Source organism: Erpetoichthys calabaricus, chromosome 6, assembly GCF_900747795.2.
Source record: "Erpetoichthys calabaricus chromosome 6, fErpCal1.3, whole genome shotgun sequence".
In the NCBI taxonomy this organism is placed as follows: domain Eukaryota; kingdom Metazoa; phylum Chordata; class Cladistia; order Polypteriformes; family Polypteridae; genus Erpetoichthys; species Erpetoichthys calabaricus.
The window spans coordinates 74933554-74959592 of record NC_041399.2 but is presented as its reverse complement, the minus strand read 5'-3'; the positions used below and the strand labels follow the sequence as shown (position 1 = coordinate 74959592).

The 26039-nt window shown below is 38.4% G+C and overlaps 1 protein-coding gene across 1 annotated transcript in view; it reads left to right on the top strand.

Moving 5' to 3' along the window:
- The first annotated feature begins 7432 nt into the window (after positions 1-7432).
- The window catches only part of rab12 (RAB12, member RAS oncogene family), a 56641-nt gene continuing 38034 nt past the window's right edge, over positions 7433-26039 (top strand). The window contains exon 1 of the mRNA XM_028803715.2: positions 7433-7853. Coding sequence (XP_028659548.1) covers positions 7637-7853 — 217 coding nt within the window. The 5' untranslated portion in view covers positions 7433-7636. The remainder of the gene's footprint in view (positions 7854-26039) is intronic.

Genomic DNA, 26039 nt, shown 5'->3' with positions numbered 1-26039 from the left:
TTCTGGGCAACTTTTCCTAAACATCTGTTTAACATTCAGCAGAGAACCTCAGATGAGGAAGTCTATCAGATATCAAACTGACAGGATCAAGGCTATATATAAAACTGTAACTCAGTAAACACCAAGATGGAAGGTTGAGTAGATATGTCCGGACTGGGGTGGGGGTAACTCGTGGCAAGACGCTTCTCACGAATGGGACTTGCCCAAGTCGGTGGCACTTATCTCTCTATTATAAAAAAAATCCTGGAAAGCAAAAGCAAGGCTACAATACGTGATCTTCTCTGAAGTTCTTGGAAGACATTTAAAAGACCCGTGAGACAAAAGAGACTTGCCACGGAGCTCTCGCTGGGACTGTAAAAATGAGACTTGGTGCCTAGAAATTGTCCCAGGGCCATCTTGCGGGGATGTGGAACATGAGATTCTTGCAAGACACACCCTACTTACAAAAGATATCATATAAGAGCTCACCCAAAAAACACTCAGTCGTGTAGTACACACAGATCACGTGCTCTCAGCACATATAAAGCATATAAGGACAATACGGAGAATAGAGACCCAAAGGCGTTGGAGAGAAAAAAAGACAGATAGATTATGAAAGCAGTGGAATTCGAAAGGCTCAAACAAATGATGGCGCGATACACATGCAGAGAAAGGTACAGAATATGAGAGCAGTAAAATTCGAAAGTATTGTAGCGTCCCAGCCAGGTTGAGGGCTTTTTGGTTTTAAGTGACTGTTCGGTCCGATTGAGGGAGGGTGGAGTACAGCATGGAAGACTGATAGCAGGGTATTGATTGATGCGGTAAGGGGGGTTGTTGGAGAGGGTGCTAGAAAATTTCCCATTGGGATTAATAAAGTATCTATCTATCTATCTATCTATCTATCTAGAAAGTTGTGTTTGGGGTTAGGAAGTCGACGATTGTTCAAGTAAAACTTTTTGTGACACTTTATCATGTCAGTCGCTACAGTATCAAAGAAAAGATAGAAAAGATCGCATTACCGCAAACAAAAGGTGATTAATCATCAGAACCAGGTGTAATTGAAAAAATAGCAGGACAAATTGAGGTCAGAAATAAAAGGCAAAGAGTAAACAACAAAGTCTTTTCACATTTGCATCATTCAATGCACAAAACGTGGATTTACACAATAATGGACCATACGCTATGAGAATCTGTGGTCCTGGAACAGTTAAAGCAACGACAAGTTAAATGTCAAAGAATACACAATTCGGTTAGGTGTATATTGATGATCACGGAGAAGTGATGCAAATTTTAACAGCCAAAAAGAAAGGTAATGTATATATTCCGTGAATAACATTACACACCAAAGGAGATTGTGATATGCCATTCGTATTAAAATGTTTACAGTTTACCTTGAGAATAGCGTTTGCTATGACAATCAATAAATCACAGGGACAAACATTAGAAAAAGTCTAATTATTTATTAGAGAAACAGAAACAATATTCACTCAAGGGCAGTTATACGTTGCATTGTCACAATGTGTCTCCAACAAATATTGTTTTTAATGAAGCTTTAAAGTAAAAGTGCAAATAATGAAATTGAAACAATTCCAAAGAAAAAAAAATTTTTAAATTGTGTATCCGATTAACCAGACACAGGGGTTGGCGAGCGAAGCAAGCAGGGGGCGAAGCCCCCTAGTGCTGAAAAAAAAAACAGCAGGCAGACTGGGAAGCCAGGAAAGGTAGTTGAAAGGAGAAGAAGGAAAAAAAAGAAAAGACAGCAGAAATAAATGTGTCATAAAAATTCACAAAAGGTCCTCATTTGCATATGATAGTTGAGGTGATCTGTGATTGGCCAGCTCAGGCATTGATTCAAAGTGATCTATGATTGGCTGGCGCTGGTAATGACTTAATCTGTGATTGTCTGGCACTGGCAGGGATCTATCTATCTATCTATCTATCTATCTATCTATCTATTTATCTATCTATCTATCTATCTATCTATCTATCTATCTATCTATCTATCTATCTGTTGTATTTAGGAAACTCAATTCAAAACAGAAATATAATCATAAATGATGGAATTTAAATGATGCACAATTATTGAGGAATTATAAGAGAAATTGTTCAAAAACTATGAAAGGTTTTTTACTCCCACTTCTAGTATTTAAATACATAAAAGAGTTGGAGGCAGTGGGAAATGAATGGATGAGCACTTACACTGCTTCAATGTGTGGCTTTTGATGTTGTTAGAGGACAGTGGTTAGTGTAGTTATCTGACCAACCACAAAGTACAACTATTTTTAGGGTACAGGAAAGCAAGTGATTTTAATCAAAACTGAGGAGCCGTTATTTTGAGGGTGAGATGTACTCTTCTGTCTTTAGTATGGCACCAGGCCTAATTATAATATGTACAATTTCTTTAGATTTGTGTAGAGAAAAGCCAAGCAAAATGACACCTTTTATTGGCTAACTAGAAAGATTACAATATGCAAGCTTTCGAGGCAACTCAGGCCCCTTCTTCAGGCAAGATCTTGCCTGACGAAGGGGCCTGAGTTGCCTCGAAAGCGTGCATATTGTAATCTTTCTAGTTAGCCAATAAAAGGTGTCCTTTTGCTTGGCTTTTCTCTACATTCATGATGGCTAACACGGTACAACACCCTAGTACTTTAGATTTGTGAAAATTTAAAATGAAAATGATATGGGTCCCCAGGTAATTAACTTCTCCAGGATGTATGTCATGACGAAATGTATTTTGTACCTTTCAACTGCCGCAAAGCCTTTGGCCTTTCGTATTTGCATTTGAATATACCTTGCAATTTTTTTTTTTTTTTTGCTTTTTTGACATTTTACATTGATGACTTTAGTTTGGGTGGTGTATTTAATGCTGTCAACCATTTAAACTATTAAGAAAACTACAGAAAAATATAATTGTTGTCAAACTATTTGCAGGCCAAAATATTTTCAGTTAAGGCCTTCATGGAAGTACAGTAATCCCTCCTCAATCGCGGGGGTTGCGTTCCAGAACCCCCCGCGAAAGGTGAAAATCCGCGAAGTAGAAACCATATGTTTATATGGTTATTTTTATATTGTCATGCTTGGGTCACAGATTTGCACAGAAACGCAGGAAGTTGTAGAGAGACAGGAACTTTATTCAAACACTGCAAACAAACATTTGTCTCTTTTTCAAAAGTTTAAACTGTGCTCCATGACAAGACAGAGATGACAGTTCCATCTCACAATTAAAAGAATGCAAACATATCTTCCTCTTCAAAGGAGTGCGTGTCAGGAGCAGAGAATGTCAGAGAGAGAGAGAAAAGCAAACAAATCAATAGGGCTGTTTGGCTTTTAAGTATGCGAAGCACCGCCGTATAAAACAGTTGCAATGAAGGCAGCAGCTCACACCCCCTCCGTCAGGAGCAGAGAATGTCAGAGAGAGAGAGAGAGACAGATAAAAACAAACAATCAAAAATCAATACGTGCCCTTCGAGCTTTTAAGTATGCGAAGCACCGTGCAGCATGTCGCTTCACAAAGCAGCTGCACAGAAGAGAGCAATGTGAAGGTAATCTTTCAGCATTTTTAGATGAGCGTCCGTATCGTCTAGGTGTGCGAACAGCCCCCCTGCTCACTCCCCCTCCGTCAGGAGCAGAGAATGTCAGAGCAAGAGAGAGAGAGAGAAAAGTAAGTTGGGTAGCTTCTCAGCCGTCTGCCAATAGCGTCCCTTGTATGAACTCAACTGGGCAAACCAACTGAGGAAGCATGTACCAGAAATTAAAAGACCCATTGTCCGCAGAAATCCGCGAACCAGCAAAAAATCCGCGATATATATTTAAATATGCTTACATATAAAATCCGCGATAGAGTGAAGCTGCGAAAGGCGAAGCGCGATATAGCAAGGGATTACTGTATTATTTCCAGTTATAGTTTTGAAATTCTTTCTTGAATGGTGTTACTTTTCATCCATCTAAAGCTGTGACTGGCATTAGGACTATAGGGGTGTTCACAATCTCAATTTACTATTATTAATGACACAATATTTACATAATACAGTATTTGCAGAGGTACAATGTGTTTAAGTGTTTTTTTCTGTCAATTATTTTATTAGATTGCATACTTGAAGAAAATTAGATACTTGTGTTAAACTTACACCTAAACCTATTACGCCTCCTGTAATATCCTGCTGTTGACTTTAAAAAGGCAAATTGTCAAAGGATATAGACATGTGAAGGGCATAGACCACCTAGGATGAGAGCAGAAATCTTAGCCTGATACATACTGTATGCTAGTGTTTTATTTTATTATTCTAAGTGATTATTTTTTTTTTACTAAGGAATTAAAATAATTCTGTGAATATTAATAAGCGGAAGTGTGTGTCTTCTTGATTGCACACAGAACGTGCAGTGTTTATTCTTTATATATGCGCTTCAACAATTTTTGCCAATTGTCTAACTTTCTGATATTTGGTGGAATATATGGCAATATTTTGTGACAGCATTTTACAAAAATATTTTGAAAAGTTTGAACCTAGGTGGCACAGAACATAGGCAAAGTATAAAAGGAGAGAGAGAGAAAACGTACATGCCAGTGTGAGTAAAAAGTAGAATGGTACTGATGGTACTATATGCACTGTCTCTGTAGATCTTACAAAGAAAGTGAATACATTGAAGGCAACAGAGAGAGATTAGTGAGAGGGAGAGAACGAAAGACTCCTTTAAACCTGCAGGTGGAGCCAAAAGCCTGTTGTTAAAAGAAACTTGTGCTCCCTAAACACCATGTTTCAACAATGATACCAGCTTAGTCCATTGCAAGGCTGGGGGTAGGCACAGTTTATCTTGGCAGCACTGGGCACAACATAAGAATTAACTCTGGGCAGATTTCCAGTCCATCACAAGCTGCACTCACACACCTAATCGCTGGACAATTGGGAATCACCAATTAACCTAACATGAACACCTTTGGAGGAGTACCTGAAGCAAAATAACTAGACACAAGGAGAACTTGTAAACTCCACATGGATAACTAGACACTCTGGACAGCAAAACTAATTAGTATGGACCATTCCTCCCATATACACTGTGCAGTGGATTCATATTGTATTCATACCACTTCACTTTCTGCTCACTTTATTATGTTATAGACTTAATTTTAAATGGATGTAGTGTAAAATTAGTTGCCATTTGTTTCCTATCAATCTACACTTAGTAACCCATAATAACAAACTGAAAACATGTTTTTAGAAAGGTTTTGCAAAATTATTAAAAGTCAAAAACTAAAATCTTTCATTTATATAAGTATTTAGACTCTTAACTCAGTACTCTGTAGAAGCCACTTTGGCAGCAAGTATAGTTTTAAGTCTTCCTGGGTAAGTCTCTATGAGCTTTGCAAACCTGGATTTGAGTAGTTTATCCCATTCTTCCTGGCAGATCCTCCCTTAGATTCTGTAAACTGCCACCTTCAGGTTTCTCCATAGATATTATATGGACTTTAAGTCTGGGCTTTGGTGGGCCACTCAAGAACAGTCAGCCACTTGTCTCGAAGCCACTCCAGCATAGACTTGGTTGTATGCTGAAGGTTGAAACATCGCCCTAGTTTGAGGTTGTGTGAACTCTCAGACAGGTTTTCTTCAAGAATCTTTCTGTAATTGGCTGTGTTCATCCTTCACTAAAATCCTGACCAGTCTCCCTGTCCCTGCCACTGAGAAGCACCACATAGCATTATGTTGCCACCACCATGCTTTTCCATAGAAATGATATTAAGCAGGTGATGAGCAGTATCTGGTCTTCATCAGACACAGTGCTTGAAGTTCTGCCCAAAGTGATGGTTTGAAACGAGCACTAAAAACTGAGAGTGTGGAATGCAGAAAATGGGAAGAGCCCACAGTGACATGAAAAATGCATAATGTGAAATGAAGAACTGGCATGAAAAATCCCGACCCTGAAAAGGGAGTGCAATGGACACGAACTGGGGTCTCATGGACAGTAGGGGATGGAAGGCAGGGAGCTGCGTTTGCTGGCAGCCACGGAATGGCTTCCATTTAGCCATTCTGTCATAAACATCTTCTTACAGGTTCTCCCATTTCAACAGAAGACTTCTGAAACTCTGTTACAGTAACCATTGGGTTCTTGGCCACCTCCCTGGCTTTGGTCCTTCTTGCCCGATTACTCAGTTTCACCTGACAGCCAACTCCAGGAAGAGCTCTGGCGGTTCCAAACTTCTTCCATTTCAAAATCATTGAGGCCACTGTGCTCTTGGGAACACTCAGAACTTTAGAAATGGTTTTATGCCCTTACCCCAATCTATACCACACCATATTTGACCAAACAGTCCCTTGAACTTCCTGGTTTGTTTTTTGTTCTGACATCAAGTGTGAATTATGGGACATTATATACACAGGTGTTTACCTTTCTAAACTATGTCCAGTCAATTCAATTTGCCACAGGAGGCCTTCAATCAAGTTCTAGATGCAGCTCAAGGACAATTAAAGCAAACAGAATGCAGCTAACCACAACTTGGAGTGCCACAGCAAGGGGTCTGGAAGACTTACATTAATAAGGGATTTCAGTTTTTGATTTTTAATGTATTTGTAAACCTTTCTGAAAACATGTTTTCACTTTGCTAGTACGGGTTATTGAGTATAGATTGATAAGCGAAAATGGCAAATTTATTTATTTAAAATTAAATCCACAACACAATAAAGTGAGCAGAAACTGAAGAGGTCTGAATCCACTGTATGGCAGGTACATAAAACAAATTCATCAGTCCATGGTAAGCTGAAGAAACCAACCCTGCAGAAGCTTACCAGTCCATTGCTGGGCACACTCGCTCCAATTTAGGGTTGCTAGGTAATCTAACACACAAGTCTTTGGGATGCTGCATAGACACTGGGGTGCTCTGAGAGAGAAATCAATACATCAAGAACATGCAAACTTAAAACACCTGAAATTTACTAAGAATCCTATCACATGCATTAATAATTCGTATTAAGATAACAATAAATAACAAATGATAGATGTGAAAGGTGATAGATAGATAGATAGATAGATAGATAGATAGATAGATAGATAGATAGATAGATAGATAGATAGATAGATAGATAGATATCCACAAAGGGAGAAAATTAATCACGTATCTTAAAACAGTTTCTTATTCCTAAGCTTTTGGTTCCTACCAGGAATTATCATCATCAGAGGTGCATGATTAGCCTGATTGCTGGTTGGAATCGAAAGCTTAGGAATAAGAAACTGTTTTATGATACGTGATTCATTTTTTTCCTTTGTGGATTTCCAACTACAAATATACAAACAGTATAACAGACCTAGGTCTCCACAGATAGATATATAGATAGTCAAACCAAATACCAAAAATAAATCCAACAGAGGCCGCAGTTACACCCTTCTCCATAAATCTGCTAATAAATATGCACAAGAAGCAGCTAGACATCCTTCCTCTAGATGGTGTCCTCTTCCTTTCTCCCAGTTCGGCTTCTCTTCCCGATCCCACTACACTCCTCCATGATGTCACTCTTCGTTTCCTGTTACCTCTGCACTGTGACACATTGCCAAGGGAGAGGAAAACTTTTTGGAGAACTTTGCAGGAAGAAGTAACGGGCTTGCTTTTTACACAGCGGCCTTTCTCTCCCTCCGCCCCCCATCCACATTCTTCCATGCGGCTAGTTTGATGGATCCGAGGTACGAGGTACCCCGTAGGTCTGGCAGTTCCCTGAGCGGGTCCCCGGCACTGCCGAGCGCCCAGTCCCGCCGCAGGAAACTGCCGCCTCGGCCCGCTGACTACAAGCTGCAGGTTATCATCATCGGCTCCCGTGGAGTCGGCAAAACCAGTCTGATGGAGAGATTCACCGACGACACTTTCTGCGAAGCCTGCAAGTCCACTGTGGGTAAGGACGCCGTCACGGATTTGACGGAATGAGGCTTGATAAACCCGCGAGGCCCCCTTTTAGGCTGACCTTGGCAGCACAGCTTTTTGTAGTAACTTTTCGGCTTTTCATAACGGACATTGTGGCGTCCATCTTCTTGCATCGCGAGCGTGGTTCACCTCCTGAGGAAAACGGTGCCTGGGTTTGGCTGTCAAACGCTTTGGAGTTTTCTGGCTATGAATGTTTTAAAATAGTTTTCAGAAGACCTTTATCTTCTCGTATTTTGCATTTTATGTTAACTCATCTATTCTTACAGTTACTCAACCGTGGAGTGACTACTCAAAAAAGTGGGATCTATTTGTCTTTTTAAATGCTCCATTTTTAAAAGTGAGTTAATTTTTTTGTATTTGAGCTTGTATATTAGGTTAATAATACAGATAACACGGTAGATATTGTCTTTGGAGCCGTTTGTTTTTTATCGATGGTTATGTTTAGATGTGTCATAACGTTATGTTATTATCTCATTACCGACTTGGTTCTTTTTAAATCCCAGCCAGTGTGTGTAACGTAGATGTTTTTTGATCACCTTTTTGGTTTTGACGTTATATAGTTCGTTATTTAATGCTCTGTCTGTTTTTACAGTTTACATAAATCAAAAAGCCTTATTAAAGTAAAACTTTAATATAAGCTCTAAAAACGCTGGAAAACTAGCAATATACAATGCAGTGAAAAACTGTACGGCATTATCATGTAGATAGTACTTTATTGATCTCACGGAAATGCAGCTGCTCTGTCAGCACCATTCAATACGAAGTACTCACGGGAAAAAAAACAGTACAGATTAACAGGCAGATTAAGTGATTTGCACATGCTCATATAGTGAATCACTCAGAATGTAACTGACAGTACAAAACAAAGTGCAAAGTAAAATACAAATGCAAGACCCAGAACTGAACACCCCATAAATATCCAGTGTACATTCATGCCTGCGTATCCTTGCAATTATCTAATTGACCAATCACATGGCAGTAGCACAATGCATAAAATCGTAGAGATACAGGTCTGGAACTTAACGTTCTCATCAATCACCAGAAGGGGAAAAAAAAATTTACCTCAGTGATTTTGACTCTGGCATGATTTATTGGTGTCAGATGGGCTGGTTTGAATATTTCTGTAACTGTTGATGTTAGATATTCACACACAACAGCTTAATAATAATAATAATTCATTACATTTATATAGCGCTTTTCTCAGTACTCAAAGCGCTATCCACACAGGGAGGAACCGGGAAGCGAACCCACAATCTTCCACAGTCTCCTTACTGCAAAGCAGCAGCTTGGGGAGTTTACTCAGAATGGCTTGGAAAACCAAAAATATCAAATAAGTAGTAATTCTGCAGATGTAAATCCATAGTTGATGAGGGAGATCAGAGCAGAATGGTCAGACAGGTTCAAGGTGACATGAAGGCTATGATAACTGTGATAACCACTCTGTACAACTGTGGTGAACAGAAAAGCATCTCGGAATGCAGAACATGTTGAACATTGAGGCAAGTGGGCTGTAACAGCAGAAGACCACATCAGGACCCCCTGCTAGCCTGGAACATAAATCTTAGGTTGCAATGGGCACAGGTTCTCTGAAACCAGACAGTTGTAGACTGGAAAATTGTAGCCTGGTCTGATGTGTCTTGGTTTCTGCTGAGACACAAATGTGATAGGGTCAAAATTTGGTGCCAACAGCATGAATCTATGCACCCAACCTCCCTTGTGTCAGCTGTCCAGGTTGGTGGGGGGAGTGTTTTTTTGTCACACTTTGGGCCTGTTATTACCCATTAATAATTGCTTGAATGCCTTAGCCTATTTTAATATTATTACTGACCATGGGCATCCCATCATGGGTACAATTTACCCATCTTCTAATGGCTACTTCCAGAATGATAATGCATCATGTCACAGAGCAACAGTTGTCTTAAACCAGTTTTAAATGAGTTCATTGTTCTCCAACATTTTTCACATTCACCTGATCCGAGTCCAATAGAACATCTTTGGGATGTGGTGGAATGGGAGATTTTCAGTGTGAATGTATATAGCTGAAGTGGTGTGTTGCTTTCATGTCACCATGAATCAGAATCTCAAAGTAATGTTTCCAACATCTTGTAGAATTCATGTCATGAAGAATTGATGTTGTTTTGAGAGTAAAAGGAAGCCATGCTCTATTATTAGTTTAGTGTTCTTCATAATTGTTCGGTGAGTGTATAGTGTCTCAAAAAATGCATTTTTCCAGTTACTTTAACTACCAAGGATGAAGACAGGCACAATGTTAGGAGACATTATACAGTTCAACTAGGGCTGGGTGATATGGACAAAAATATTGTCATGTATTTTTTTCTGTATCAATTGATTTTGATAATTTTCACAATATAGTTTCATATTACTGTTTACATGTTTAAAGAGTAGCTATCATATAATATTCTGAATAAACAAGTTAAAATAAAAAAATATTAAAAAGATGTGATTTATTTTGAGAAATGGCACATAAACAATATAAAGTTAACATTTCCTTAAAATTCTGGAATGTTTTTGATTTCCAGGTTTTCAGAATGATTGCACTTACAGTAGCTGTAATTAAGAAGGGAGTGTATCAATTTAGAAAAACAGTGTACACAACAGTTTAACTGTGTAAACATGTAAAATTGCAAACATAATTCAATACAAACCAAATCTGCATTACTAGCAGCAATAAATATCTACCTCTATTCTCTATCACTTAAAAATCTTAGGTAGAACAGTATCTAATATAATTTGGGATCTTGTTTTTTTTAATTTAAAAGCAACACACATTTTCTCTTGTACACTACAGAGGATCAAGGAGGGATAATATGTCCAGAAGGTCATCAGTAGCAGTGTCATCATATTTGTCATTCAAGTAGCTGTTGACAGTAGTTTTAATGTTCTTTGTGAGTTCTGATTGCTTATTCTCTGGCTGCAGGACCTCCTCACTGAGCAGGTGGAGCACAGGCTTCACATATGATACACTGACATATGATTCCCTTACAGTACAACTGTGAAACTAACCAGTGGATTTAGAACCTTCTGTACTGACTCGAGTATGCCAGTGTCTTGCCACATGGGCACGAGGTGTCTGTTTTTTCTGTCAGCAGATAGTATCTTTGCAATGGCTTTCTCCTGCTCCAGCACTCTTCCAACAATATTTTGATCGGACCCCACTCTTGTTGGAGATTCTGTAATCATTTTATGTTTGGGCAGATTAAACTCCTCTTGAGCTGTTGCTAGATCTCTACTTTTTCCATGAGAAAAAAATGTGCTGACCACTTTTTTTCAAAACACTTGTAGCCCTTTCTATTCTGCTACCTCTTCCAGCTCTCCCTGCAGCAATAAAAATATATTCATATATTATTAACAATTAGCCTAGTAGTAGAAGCAACTCAGTTGTAGGATATTATAATGTTAGTATTGAAAATTTAATCTAAGCATCACAATACAAAGCATTTCATGGTAAATAATCAAGCTGGTAAAAAATGTGAATAAATTTAGTCCAGTAATCTGGTTAACAATGCAAATCTTAACTGATGTTTTGGAAGAAAGTTGTACTCACTTGTACTCGCTTTTTGACACAGGAACAAGTTTAATAAAGTATAAAAAAAAAGTCACTGTTGCAACAGTCTCAGAAGATTTTTTACATTTATTAAAATTCCATATACCTTTCATCCCTGGATTTGCTTTTTCTGAATTTTTATAGGTTATCATTTGTGTACTTTTGCTTAATTTGACTAAGCAAGTGTCTTTGAGATGCACAACGACATCAACCTCTAAATGAATAGTGATGCTTCATGAGTGTGATTTTATCAATGCACCTTGGAGGCATTGCTTTAGGCATATTTGGAGTTTCATTTTCTATCTCTGTAAATGTCATAATCAGAGCTTTTCGCACAGGCAGATAATAATTCAAGGAAAATGCAAAAATCTTAAGCTTTCAACCACACATTTATAGGTTATTAGTGAGTAAAATACAGACTTTATTAATAGTGTTACACACACTTGTTATATCAGTTTGTAGTTGCCTTTTGATTTCTTGCTTCAGAAATGGGATTTTTTTTATCTCCATTGTGTTTTTTTTATTTCCTACTTCACAGTGTGTATTGTGGATTTGTTGCAGTTTTACTCATATAATGTATTGAGCATCCAAGGTCAAATTTTAGGCTGCAGTAAAAAAATATATATATATATATTTTGACTGCCCTTATTTATGAGTTGTTCTTTTTTTTTTTCTTTTTTAATATTAATGCTGTCACTCATAAGATAACAACTAAGTCTTGAAGCAAGATGAGAACATTTACTGGAACTCCTTTTCTCTTGGTTAGCTGTTTAGTATGTAAGTGGTCCCAGTTTTTATTAGCTGTCATTTAACATTGTGAAAGGACAGTTTGTTTCAGGCTCCCACTGGCTGCCTTTCTTGAAAAAAATGCCTTTTTGGGATCTTCAGTACAATCTCCCTTTTTTCCACTAATTTTCTGGAGAATATTTTTTTACTATTGAATTGGGAAAAAAAAAACATGCCGAATTCTGTTTGTGAACATGCAAGTGTTGCAAACTTGGATTACACACTAAAGAAACTGAGCATGCCTCGAAATAAGACATGCCCTTTTAGTTCAAGGATTGTTTTATTTATACAATTTAGTCTAGTAATGAGACCAGAGGTACAAAAAACTTGTAATTTTGGTGTAAATATCAAAGAATTTGAGTATACCTTAACATTGCCCTTTGTACATTTATTTACATTATGTTTTTGATCAAAGCATCTTACAAAATATAAAAATTGGAAAGTACCATTTCCTTGCTAAATAGTCAGAAGCAGCAGCATAGCTGTTAAAACTGCATCAGACATTTACGGTACTTCCCATGTGCAATTAACTTCTACCTATAACCCCATTCCAAAACTGGTGGGACAGTGTGTAAAATGCAAAGGAAAGTAGTGATTTGTAAATGCTCTTTTACGTGTATTTAATTGAAAACAGTACAAAGAAAAGATATGTAAAGTATAAACTAATCAATTTTATTTATTTTGTTACAGTCATATGAAAAAGTTTGGGAACCCTTCTGAGCCTGCATAATAATTTACTCTACTTTCAACAAAAAAGATAACAGTGGTATGTTTTTAATTTCCTAGGAACATCTGAGTACTGGGGTATTTTCCGAACAAAGATTTTTAGTGAAGCAGTAATTAGTTGTATGAAATTAAATCAAATGTGAAAAACTGGCTGTGCATAAATGTGGGAACCCTTGTCATTTTGCTGATTTGAATGCATGTAACTACTCTGTACTGTTTACTTGCAACACCAAATTGATTGGATTAGCTCGTTAAGCCTTAAACTTCATAGACAGGTTTGTCCAATTATGAGAAAAGGTATTTAAGGTGGTCAATAGCAAGTTGTGCTTCCCTTTGACTCTCCTCTGAAGAGTGACCGCATGGGATCGTCAAAGCAACTCTCAAAAGATCTGAAAACAAAGATCGTTCAGTATCATGGTTTAGGGCAGCGGTTCTCAAACTGTTGGGGCATGAAGTAACAAAAAAGGGTGCACAAATGTTGCCATATATGGCCTAATTTCGCTATCTGTAGGAAAATTTTAAACTTGTAACGGTGTATCGGCAGCAAAAAAATATAGGAATAAATTTTATTAGGGTTTCAAAAAAACGTTAGGGGGCACGATTAAAACTGTTATGAAAACTCGGGTCGCAAATACTTAAAGGTTGAGAAACGCTGGTTTAGGGGAAGGTTACAAAAAGCTATCTCAGAGGTTTAAACTGTCAGTTTCAACTGTAAGGAATATAATCAGGAAATGGAAGGCCACAGGCATAGTTGCTGTTAAACCCAGGTCTGGCAGGCCAAGAAAAATACAGGAGTGGCATATGCGCAGGATTGTGAGAATGGTTACAGACAACCCACAGATCACCTCCAAAGACCTGCAAGAACATCTTGCTGCAGATGGTGTATCTGTACATCATTCTACAATTCAGCACAATTTGCACAAAGAACATCTGTATGGCAGGGTGATGAGAAAGAAGCCCTTTCTGCACTCACGCCACAAACAGATGCATGTTATATGCAAATGCTCATTTAGACAAGCCAGATTCATTTTGGAACAAAGTGCTTTGGACTGATGAGACAAAAAATGAGTTATTTGATCATAACAAAAAGCACTTTGTATTGCGGAAGAAGAACGCTGCATTCCAAGAAAAACACCTGCTACCTACTGTCAAATTTGGTGGAGGTTCTATCATGTTGTGTGGCTAGTTCAGGGACTGGGCCCTTGTTAAAGTCGAGGGTCAGATGAATTCAACCCAATATCAACAAATTCTTCAGGATAATGTTCAAGCATCAGTCACAAAGTTGAAGTTACGCAGTGGTTGAATATTCCAACAAGACAATGACCCAAAACACAGTTTGAAATCTACAAAGGCATTTATGCAGAGAGAGAAGTACAATGTTCTGAAATGGCCGTCACAGTCCCCTGACTTGAAAATCATCGAAAATCTATGGGATGATTTGAAGCAGGCTGTCCATGCTTGGCAGCCATCAAATTTAACTGAACTGGAGATATTTTGTATGGAAGAATGGTCAAAAATACCTCCATCCAGAATCCAGACACTAATCAAAGGCTATAGGAGGAGTCTAGAGGCTGTTATATTTGCAAAAGGAGGCTCAACTAAGTATTGATATTGTAATATCTCTGTTGGGGTGCCCAAATGTATGCACCTGTCTAATTTTGTTATGATGCATATTTAATATTTTCTGTTAATCTAATAAACTTAATGTCACTGCTGAAACAATACTGTTTCCATAAGGCATGTCATATATTAAAAAGAAGTTGCTACTTTGAAAGCTCAGCCAATGATAAACAAAAATCCAAAGAATTAAGAGGGGTCCCCAAACTTTTTCATATGACTGTAAATAAACACCCATTCTAACCTTTCCTTTTTATAACATTAACCAATTGTTTCAGAACTGAAGACACTAATTATGTTAATGTTGAAGTTGAATTTTTCCTACATTCTTGCTTTATGTAGAACTTCAGCAGTTGTATGGTGTACTTAATAATGCGCCACATGTTTTCAGTAGAAGACGGGTCTCAAAAGTAGGTCAGACAGACCTAAAGGCAAGTCATCAGTTTCTACTGTGAAGATGAGACTTTGTGCTGCAGGTTTGACAGAGCGAGTGGCAGTAAGAAAGCCATTCCTTAAGGGATAAAATAGGGCATAGAAATACCTGCTGTGGACTTCTGCAGACTGGACAAAGTCTCCTCTTCACAGAAGGAACTGAGACTTTCTTTTCTTCAACCACTGTTGTACTGTACTGTGAAGCACCTATCACACAAGCTGGTGACCCTCAGAAACTTGTCTTTTGATTGGGTTGTGACTTTTGGTCTGCCAGATATCTTTCTATCAGGGTTTCTTCCAGTTTCTAATTGCCTTTGGATTGTGTAGGACATCATGCTCACTGATATTTTGATTTTTTTGCAGTTTCTCCAAATGAAAGGCCTACACTACCATAGGTAATAATGTTCTGTCTTATTTCATTTGTTAATTGCTGTTTTCCTGCCTTTATCACTGGAGTATTGTCCAAGTAGTACTTCAGAGGGTGAAGTAACACAGTCTCTTCGAGCTCTGCTTTTAAGACAGACACAGGGTTTTAAGTAATCAACAGGAGTTGTGTACCTGTATAAATTTTTTGTTTCAACTTGGCAAGGTTTTTTTTTGTTACTTTAATTGCTGCAGAACATATATGTAGGTTGTAACCTATTAGTTGTTCCCTGAAGAAGGCCCCTTTGTAATATTCTGATAGTTACTTTTTCAGTTTAAAAAGTTTCAGTTTAAAAAGTTCAGTTTAAACTGCTGGCAGTTCACTGTTTACCTTTTCACAATTTTAGATCATTCTTTGCCTTTGAACTGATTAAATCTGAAGAAAAACTGAGGCGTTCTAAAATTTTTGACCATCAGTATGCATTAAAAAATGTTGTTTCTGTTCAAGTATTTGATCAAGCAGTTTAGCACTAAGTAGCAAGCGTCAACCCATCATTGCTTGTAAATGACAGATCCTTTAGGGGGTGCTCCTTTAATACCCAATCATGATGGTGTCACCTGTTACTTATGGAAAGTTCCAAACTGGTTTTTTTTTTTTTCCTTTTTATGCACATTCCACAGGTAAATAGGTACCTGTCCTATCGTTAGTTTAATGTGTTACAGGCATCAAAACTGGAATTAGCTTATGTTTACAAATTAATTTTATGAGGTAAAACATATGTCTTGCCATTGTACTGTTTTCAAATAAATGTGGCTAAAGGAACATTTTAAAATTAGTGCGTCTTGTTTTTATTTGCATTTTAAATACTGTTCCAATATTTTTGAAAATAGGATTGTATATCTTTATTACTATTATCAGTCAGAGTGCTGGCAAGTTAGGTGCCATGACTAGGGTTGTGCAGTTAGTCAGTGGTAAGAAGTGTTCCTGTAATCTCAGGGCTTGCAGTTGAGTCTCTAATTATTTTAGACCAAACACTTCCATTGTATTACTTTTAACTAGACTGCTGTTATTTCTTAGTTCATGCTGCAGTTTAGTCAGTCAATAAGTTCCCAAAAATATTTGTTCTTTTTATGGCTGAGTGTTCCTAATTTTGCTTATTTATTTATTTTTTATACAGCAAATTGTTGATTTCTTTGGAGCACAAAAGTGGAAGTTTTATTCAAGTGTTAATTGAATTCTTTGCATCCCGTTCTTTAACCATTGCAATGTGCCTATAATTAATGCAACATTTTCAGAAAAGGCTGTTACAAAGAGGAGATTTTATAAGAGGCTGACATATAAAGATATGCTGAAAAACACATTTTTTATTCATCATTAAATCAGAAACTAGATAGTTAAGTAACAATTTAAAAGTAGTAAGGAATCACTGAATATGAAATTGATAGTTTAAAAAAAAAAAAAGTTAGCAAATTTCAAAAGGTTGATACCGAGTCACAGAATGGGGATTAGTTACCTTTGCTTTTCCACACAACAAAATCAAAAACACAAAGCAATACTCTGACCAGCACTAACCCATTTTCCTTTATCTTCCCGGGCTTTCACTACAGCTAATGCTCCTGCTGATTGCCATGCTGCCAATAAGGTGAAGACCTTGTTAAACTGGTGCCATGCAATCATGTGCTTACTGTGCAATGTCCCAGGCTAAAACAGGTTATGCTAAAATCAGACAATAATTTAAACAATTAAAATGCCCCCTGTCATACCACAAGGGAGGGTTTGATTTTGTTTTTCCAAAGTTACTCTAGATTTAAAAGGCATTTCTCTCTATTATAAAAAAAAAAATAATGTTGGAAGGCTTGGAAGGAGACAATACATGATTTTCTCAGAGACACTTTAACATTCTATGAGAGACAGTGTAACAAGACAGTGAGACAAAAGGACAGCTGCTGTACAGGCTTTTAAATGATCAACACGCAGCAGCAAGGCAGCTGATCCGACCGCATTACCTTAGCGTGCGTTCAGCCCCCCCTTCACAACGCGAGCGGCAGAGACTCGAATTGGCTTGGCGCGTAGTGTGTGGGGGACGGAGGGTTGAGCGAAGCGAGCAGCCCCTAGTTATTTTATCATAAGAAAAATTAGCTAAATTTATATATTTAACACTGCAGATAAACAACTGGTAACATTATATTTGTAACTTATTTACAAGTGAGTATCTTATTTATTTTTGTAATACATTTGAGAGAACTAATAACTTGGAACAGAACTGTAGGCATGGTTTTAAGATAATTTAGTGTTGAATTATATTCCTGACACACTGCATAACTCCCAAAAAACATGCCAACATCATGTCTACTCAATGAAAGAAAATGTAGTAAATTGTGTTTATGTAACATAATTTAGAATAGGGGGCAGCACAGTGGGCCAGTGGTTAGGTTTCCTACTTCCTTGTCAGTACCTGTTTGGGGCTTTGCACATTCTAACTATGCCTATGTTGGTTATTCATGTCAATCTCCACTTCAGGAATTTTGTTTTGCATCTTCATACCACACCACACCATTTTCCAAGCCTGTTTAATCCTGAGCGTAGTGGTGGGGGCCAGGAGCCTATCCCAGCAAGCATAGGGCACAAGGCAGAAACAATCCCTGAACAGGGCGTTGGTCTTTTGCATGGTGAACACACACACACACACACATACACACACACACTAGAACCAGTCTAGCATCACCAATCCACTGAACCTGCATGCCTTTGGCCCTGTTAAAATGTAAATTTGAAATTTGATTCTTCTCAATCAGGTATGCAAACAATGGCTGACCAATTTTAATCCTTTCGAAGCATGGATTATCTTAATAAAATGGTGAAGAGACTGGTCAGTGCTTTTATCAGTGTATTTTGTGATTATGGGGTGAGTTAGGGGATTTAAAGCGAGCCTGTTATGTCACAAGGAAGATACACTAGAGTGAGGAGCATGACTATGACTGTAATGCTGGTCTTATTTTAGATCATTAATTTCTTAGTTTCAAAAACACTATATTAATTTTCTTCCTCTCTTAGGTGTTACAAGACCAAGCAATGTATTTGTAAATTCATAATTAGTGCTTTGGGTGATCTACAACTTAATTTATGAAACTAATTTTCTTTTATTTGAGTGTTTTTAATTCTCTTGTAGCCATTCAAACCCATATCATTGGAGCTGTGAGATAGTAGGGTTAATAAGTACCAAGATTCCCTGAACTAATGAAAAGAAAAAAAGATTGTACCACTGATCATTTCTGCTGTCAAGCATAACAGTATACTAATCCAGAAAGTCATAGGAGTAACTGTGATCAGAAGATGGTGACTCCAGGTCAGAAAGCAAGATGATTAAAAAACACAAAATACATATTGTGGTCTGCAAATCAGGGTAAACAGAGTGGAGTGTAGGAGGCCAGTAGTTATAAACAGAGGACAGTCTGTCTGTTTCATTTATAGAAACAGGTTACAACTTGACAGGCAGTCAGACATCTTCTGGTGTTATTCAGTTGAGACTAGTCTAGTTCATGAATTGAGATTGCATGGTTAAATGCAGGGAAGGAATTCTATATAACGTAAAACAAATACAGTCCAAATATAAAAGTAATGTATGAAAAATAATAATGAAAGAAGAAAATCCTGTATATAGCAACTTGAGTTAGTACAAACCTGGTGTCAACAGTTTAAGCAAACTCTATGAAAATAGAAGATAGAAGTAATCTGTTGACAAATACATCGGCAACAAAAAGAATTTTAAGTGAAATCTATGTGCAGGGCAGGTGCTGTTAATTCTGTATGTAATAAACTTAATAAGTTATAGCGTAATGAAAATTGCATAATTAGATCTGGACCACCCTATATAGAGGAGCAAATTTTGTATTAGAATGCAGAATTTAAGTTGTATCAATTTTTCCTTAAAACGGCATCTGTTTTTGCAATTATTACCCCGTGTTTTTACTGTGTCTAGTCATGAGAAATGTGGTTGCTATTTGAATATAAAACGTTTTCTTTGAAGGTGTAAAATAAGGAAGCAATGAGAGCATGCTGGGGTGTGGTGTGGTAGAGTGCTTCCACTACAATCTGAAACACATCAAATGTATATGAATCCATACTGTCTAACCAAAAGGAAGCTGTTGATCCATATCAGAAGTGTTTACAGTATAGCTTTTAGAATAGTTGCTTCTACTAGTAGCCTGTGACGCAGATTAAGTTTTGAAGTGAGTGTGGCCCTGTGTCTTCTCTGTAGTTTGCATGTTCTTCCTATGCTTGTATGGGTGTTCTGGATAGTATATTTTTTCTTTCACTGCCCAAAGAGGTTCATGTAGTAAAACTTGTTTAGTCTATGTTGAGTGTGTAAGTGCAGCCACCCTCAAAAGTGGTTTCTGCTTTGTAGCCTGAAACTCTGTATATAGTGTAACAGATGAGGCTTTTGTCCACCTCTTGAACCCTCAGGTACCACTCTTGACACGAGGTAAAAGTACAACTATAATTCTTTTTATTATTGTACAGTGCACCAAGCACTCTCCTCACCACACTCATATACACAATAAACTCTCTCTTAAATACAATCCTCCACTCCCAGACACTTAGCCCACCTTCCTCCCAGCTCAGCTCAATGTCTGGGCTTACCCATAGTCCTTTTATAGCCCCTGACCCGGAAATGGTTCCATAGCCAAACCCACAAGTCCGTTTTCCTTCCGGGTCAGGGCAAACAGTCCTTTTCTTCATCCCGGGAGCACGTCGCTTCCTCCAGTCACGTGACTGTGACGCACTCCCGGGTTATAGGGCATGTAAGAGTCCACTAGCCCCTTCACAGTGACTCCTGGCGGCCCCCAAGGTATCCAGCAGGGCTGTGTATAGAAACTACACAGTCCATGAGGCCCTGCTGGAATTCGGGGCACCAATATGCTGTCCGGAGGGCTCCTCCTAGCGGCCTGGGGGTGAGGGCCGGACTGGAAAGCCGGCAATCCTCCACAATAGATAACAGCTATTTATAACTTTTTAAAGGAAAAAAGGCTTAGATGTTGGGTGCATGATTGGCTAAAATGACTGAAATGGATGTGTGAAAAAATAAAAACAGGTACATTTGCTTTAGATTACAGTGGAAGCAGAGGTTTGGATGTTTTAGAATCAAGTTCCAAATACCTCACTTTATTGAAATAAAGCCTGCTAGTAATTCTGTTTTAAAAAGACAAGTAAATACAGTGGACCCTTGACTTACGAACTTAATTCGTTCATGAGGGCTGGTTGTAACTCAAGTTGGTTGTAAGTCAAGATTATTTTTCCCATAAGAAGTAATGGAAATACCCACAATGCGTTCCGAACCTCCCACAGCAACACTTACTTAACCTTTTCATAATAAAAAAGGGTTGTATAATGTGCATAATTTACCAAAACACCAATAATTTTTTCTAATGTACTAACCAAAAAGTTATAAAAAGTGCCTAGCCTACCAGAAACAACAATTTCATACTGTACTCACCATTTAATGTGACATCTTTGGGCTGCAGGAAGGGAGGAGGAGGAGAATGAAATGGAAGGTGGTTATTGTTTGGAAGGAGCCTCCTTATACAAATCTTTTCTTTGTAAAATTGTCGAGATGGTGGATTTCAACATGCTGTACATACAGTGGTGTGAAAAACTATTTGCCCCCTTCCTGATTTCTTATTCTTTTGCATGTTTGTCACACAAAATGTTTCTGATCATCAAACACATTTAACCATTAGTCAAATATAACACATGTAAACACAAAATGCAGTTTTTAAATGATGGTTTTTATTATTTAGGGAGAAAAAAAATCCAAACCTACATGCCCTGTGTGAAAAAGTAATTGCCCCCTTGTTAAAAAATAACCTAACTGTGGTGTATCACACCTGAGTTCAATTTCCGTAGCCACCCCCAGGCCTGATTACTGCCACACCTGTTTCAATCAAGAAATCACTTAAATAGGAGCTGCCTGACACAGAGAAGTAGACCAAAAGCACCTCAAAAGCTAGACATCATGCCAAGATCCAAAGAAATTCAGGAACAAATGAGAACAGAAGTAATTGAGATCTATCAGTCTGGTAAAGGTTATAAAGCCATTTCTAAAGCTTTGGGACTCCAGCGAACCACAGTGAGAGCCATTATCCATAAATGGCAAAAACATGGAACAGTGGTGAACCTTCCCAGGAGTGGCCGGCCGACCAAAATTACCCCAAGAGCTCAGAGACGACTCATCCGAGAGGTCACAAAAGACCCCAGGACAACGTCTAAAGAACTGCAGGCCTCACTTGCCTCAATTAAGGTCAGTGTTCACGACTCCACCATAAGAAAGAGACTGGGCAAAAACGGCCTGCATGGCAGATTTCCAAGATGCAAACCACTGTTAAGCAAAAAGAACATTAGGGCTCGTCTCAATTTTGCTAAGAAACATCTCAATGATTGCCAAGACTTTTGGGAAAATACCTTGTGGACTGATGAGTCAAAAGTTGAACTTTTTGGAAGGCAAATGTCCCGTTACATCTGGCGTAAAAGGAACACAGCATTTCAGAAAAAGAACATCATACCAACAGTAAAATATGGTGGTGGTAGTGTGATGGTCTGGGGTTGTTTTGCTGCTTCAGGACCTGGAAGGCTTGCTGTGATAGATGGAACCATGAATTCTACTGTCTACCAAAAAATCCTGAAGGAGAATGTCCGGCCATCTGTTCGTCAACTCAAGCTGAAGCGATCTTGGGTGCTGCAACAGGACAATGACCCAAAACACACCAGCAAATCCACCTCTGAATGGCTGAAGAAAAACAAAATGAAGACTTTGGAGTGGCCTAGTCAAAGTCCTGACCTGAATCCAATTGAGATGCTATGGCATGACCTTAAAAAGGCGGTTCATGCTAGAAAACCCTCAAATAAAGCTGAATTACAACAATTTTGCAAAGATGAGTGGGCCAAAATTCCTCCAGAGCGCTGTAAAAGACTCATTGCAAGTTATCGCAAACGCTTGATTGCAGTTATTGCTGCTAAGGGTGGCCCAACCAGTTATTAGGTTCAGGGGGCAATTACTTTTTCACACAGGGCCATGTAGGTTTGGATTTTTTTTTTCTCCCTAAATAATAAAAACCACCATTTACAAACTGCATTTTGTGTTTACTTGTGTTATATTTGACTAATGGTTAAATGTGTTTGATGATCAGAAACATTTTGTGTGACAAACATGCAAAAGAATAAGAAATCAGGAAGGGGGCAAATAGTTTTTCACACCACTGTATTCGCGAGATCGGTCACGCGAACACCATTCTCATATTTCCGCACAATTTCCTTCTTCGTTTCGATTGTGATCGCTTTCTTTACCTTCATTACCTTCTCTTCCTTCCTTAGCAATTATCGAAATAAATTATATAAATCACTGCACTGACCGAAATTATGTCCACAAACACATGTATCTGGGCTCCGACTGACGCTTACGAACGCTCTCGGCTGTTTGTTTACAATCGTGCAAGCGGATACACTTGACCACATTCAGGTCGTAACGCAAGATGTTGGTCGTAAATCAAAACAAAAATTTTGGTCGTAAATGAAGTTGTTCGCATGTCAGGCCGGTCGTATATCAAGGGTCGACAGTAAATCAAATATATAGCATGTGAGTTCCAAATTTATACATCCTTTCTATATAGCAACCGTGATATCGATCATTTACATAAGAAGTATGTTTTTTTTTTTCTTCTCAGAGTAACCAATCATAGCGAAAACTTTCCCATTATTCTTCACTTACTTATCTAGATGTCACACCAAGATTAGCATTACTTTCCTCAGACTTTTGGCAGTGCAGTTCAGATCAAACATTATGAATATGACTTTGGAATTTGTAAGTTTCAGTTTGGAATGAGGGGTTTGTCACCATCATAGTTGCAGTACCCTTTTTTTCTGGTGATGTTCATGATAGCAACATAACAAGCTTGATAGACCAGGCCACCCCGTACTCAGCAGCTTTATTCCATTTCCTTCCAGGAAATCTCCAGATGTTGCAAGGCAAAGTGAAAGACATTATAAGTTATCAATGAGAGAGGAGACAAGATACCTTCTTGACAAATGTGTAGACACAAATCTTTGCTTCAAATGGCATGCATAAGCAAATTTGTAACCCCATACTTATAGGAATCAGCAAGGTTCGTGCAGGGTTTTTGACTGTTGTGGTTTCCCTCATGCAACTATAGACTGCTTGGTTTAAATGCTTGATGGGGCATTTCAGTGTTAATTATTGATTTTTCCTTTTCAGTAACTGAAAAATAGTGCCTAAAATCGATACTAGCAATTAAAATATGAACATCATTATATCATTCCAACAATATTTAGCAAATGCCAAGATTATTCAGGATATTTACATTTTTTGCATGCTATTTACCAAAGTTTCAAAAAAAAAAAAAAAAAAAAAGTTTCTTCTAAACTTCTTTTGTAACAACAGAGTTTTCATCAAGTCTCTGCAAGGTTTATGACATTTGCTGTTGGAAGGTTTATGTTTGCAAAGGCAGGAAATATGGAAACATTAGCTTGTTAACAACACATACAGAAAAGTATCATTCAGTGGACAAGTCAAAATAAAAATTTAAAATATCCGATACTATCAATGTCCTAATTTTCCAAATTATGCTATTTTTAGTAGTCTGTTTGAGACTCATTTTCTTATGTCTGTGTAGGTTTTCTTCCAGGTACTCCAGTTTCTTTCCACTTTCCCAAAGACAAGCAGGTTAAATTAATTGTTGAATCTAAACTGAAACCAATGTGAGTGTGTGCATGTGTGTCCCCTGCACTGGACCAGTGCACTCTCCAGAGTTATTGCATCCTGTGCTGCTGAAATAGATTTAAGTTTGCTTACCGTCTGAACCCCTCCACTCATGATGCCATCTGCTATACCTTGCACACTGTGCAGTCTCACCTGAATACCAGGGACATGCATGTCAGAATGCTGTTTTTTGATTTCAGCTTGGCATTCAACCTGATCATCCATCGGCTTTTGGTGAGGAAAAACTCTCTGTTGTGCCTTAACACTACACTGTGTAATTGGATTCTGGATGTTTTGATAGAAAGGCCACAACCAGTGCACATTGGCAGTAGAACATTAAGCACAGGTGCCCCCCAAGGCTGCATACTGAGCCCATTATTGTTTACACTGCTTACCCATGACTGCACTGTCAAATCTGAGTTCAGTGTTATTGTTTAAATTCACGGATGATACAACCATAGTGGGCCTTATCAACATCCTACAGAGAGGATGTTGAACATCTGGTGAGGTGGTGCAGTGCAGTGTAAATAATCTCTCTCTAAATGTCGATAAGACAAAATAGATGTTTGTCGATTTCAGGAAAACATTGGCTAACAATTCCCCACTACTCCTCAGTGGCTCCACCATGGACAGGGTCAGTAGCAACAAGATTCTTGGTGCGCGTATCTCTGATTACCTCTTCTGGATAAACAAAGCTAACTCTGTTGTCAAGAAGGCACAACAATGTCTTTATTTTCAGCAGTGATGGAAGCAAATCAGTTTGCCACACTTCTTTCTTACTACCATGGAGACTATCCTGACAAACTGCATCACTGTGTGGTTTAGGAACAGCAAAGCCCCTGAGCACAAGATCCTGGACATCTTGTAACATAATTTCTGCTTAGAGCCTCCATCATAGTGAAAGATGTCTCTCACCCGTTACACACACTGTTTGTCATCCTGCCATCAGGCAGAATATTCTACAGTATTAGGACCAATACAGCCAGATTCCATAACAGTTTTTTTTCCCCAGGCTGCCAGACTTTGAACTAATTTTGTCTTTACTAGTTTAAAGTAAGCCATTTTATACAGTACATCCAGAAAGTATTCACAGCGCATCACTTTTTCCACCTTTTGTTATGTTACAGCCTTACTCCAAAATGGATTAAATTCATTTTTTTCCTCAGAATTCTGCACACAACACCCCATAATGACAACATGAAAAACGTTTACTTGAGGTTTTTGCAAATTTATTAAAAATAAAAAAACTGAGAAATCACATGTACATAAGTATTCACAGCCTTTGCTCAATACTTTGTCGATGCACCTTTGGCGGCAATTACAGCCTCAAATCTTGTTGAATATGATGCCACAAGCTTGGCACACCTATCCTTGGCCAGTTTCGCCCATTCCTCTTTGCAGCACTTCTCAAGCTCCATCAGGTTGGATGGGAAGCGTCGGTGCATTTTAAGATCTCTCCAGAGATGTTCAATCGGATTCAAGTCTGGGCTCTGGCTGGGCCACTCAAGGACATTCACAGAGTTGTCCTGAAGCCACTCCTTTGATATCTTGGCTGTGTGCTTAGGGTCGTTGTCCTGCTGAAAGATGAACCGTCGCCCCAGTCTGAGGTCAAGAGTGCTCTGCAGTAGGTTTTCATCCAGTACATCTCTGTACATTGCTGCAGTCATCTTTCCCTTTATCCTGACTAGTCTCCCAGTTCCTGCCCTGAAAAACATCCCCACAGCATGATGCTGCCACCACCATGCTTCACTGTAGGGATGGTGCCAGGTTTCCTCCAAACGTGACGCCTGGCATTCACACCAAAGAGTTCAATTTTTGTCTCATTAGACCAGAGAATTTTCTTTCTCATGGTCTGAGAGTCCTTCAGGTGCCTTTTGGGACAATCCAGGCAGGCTGC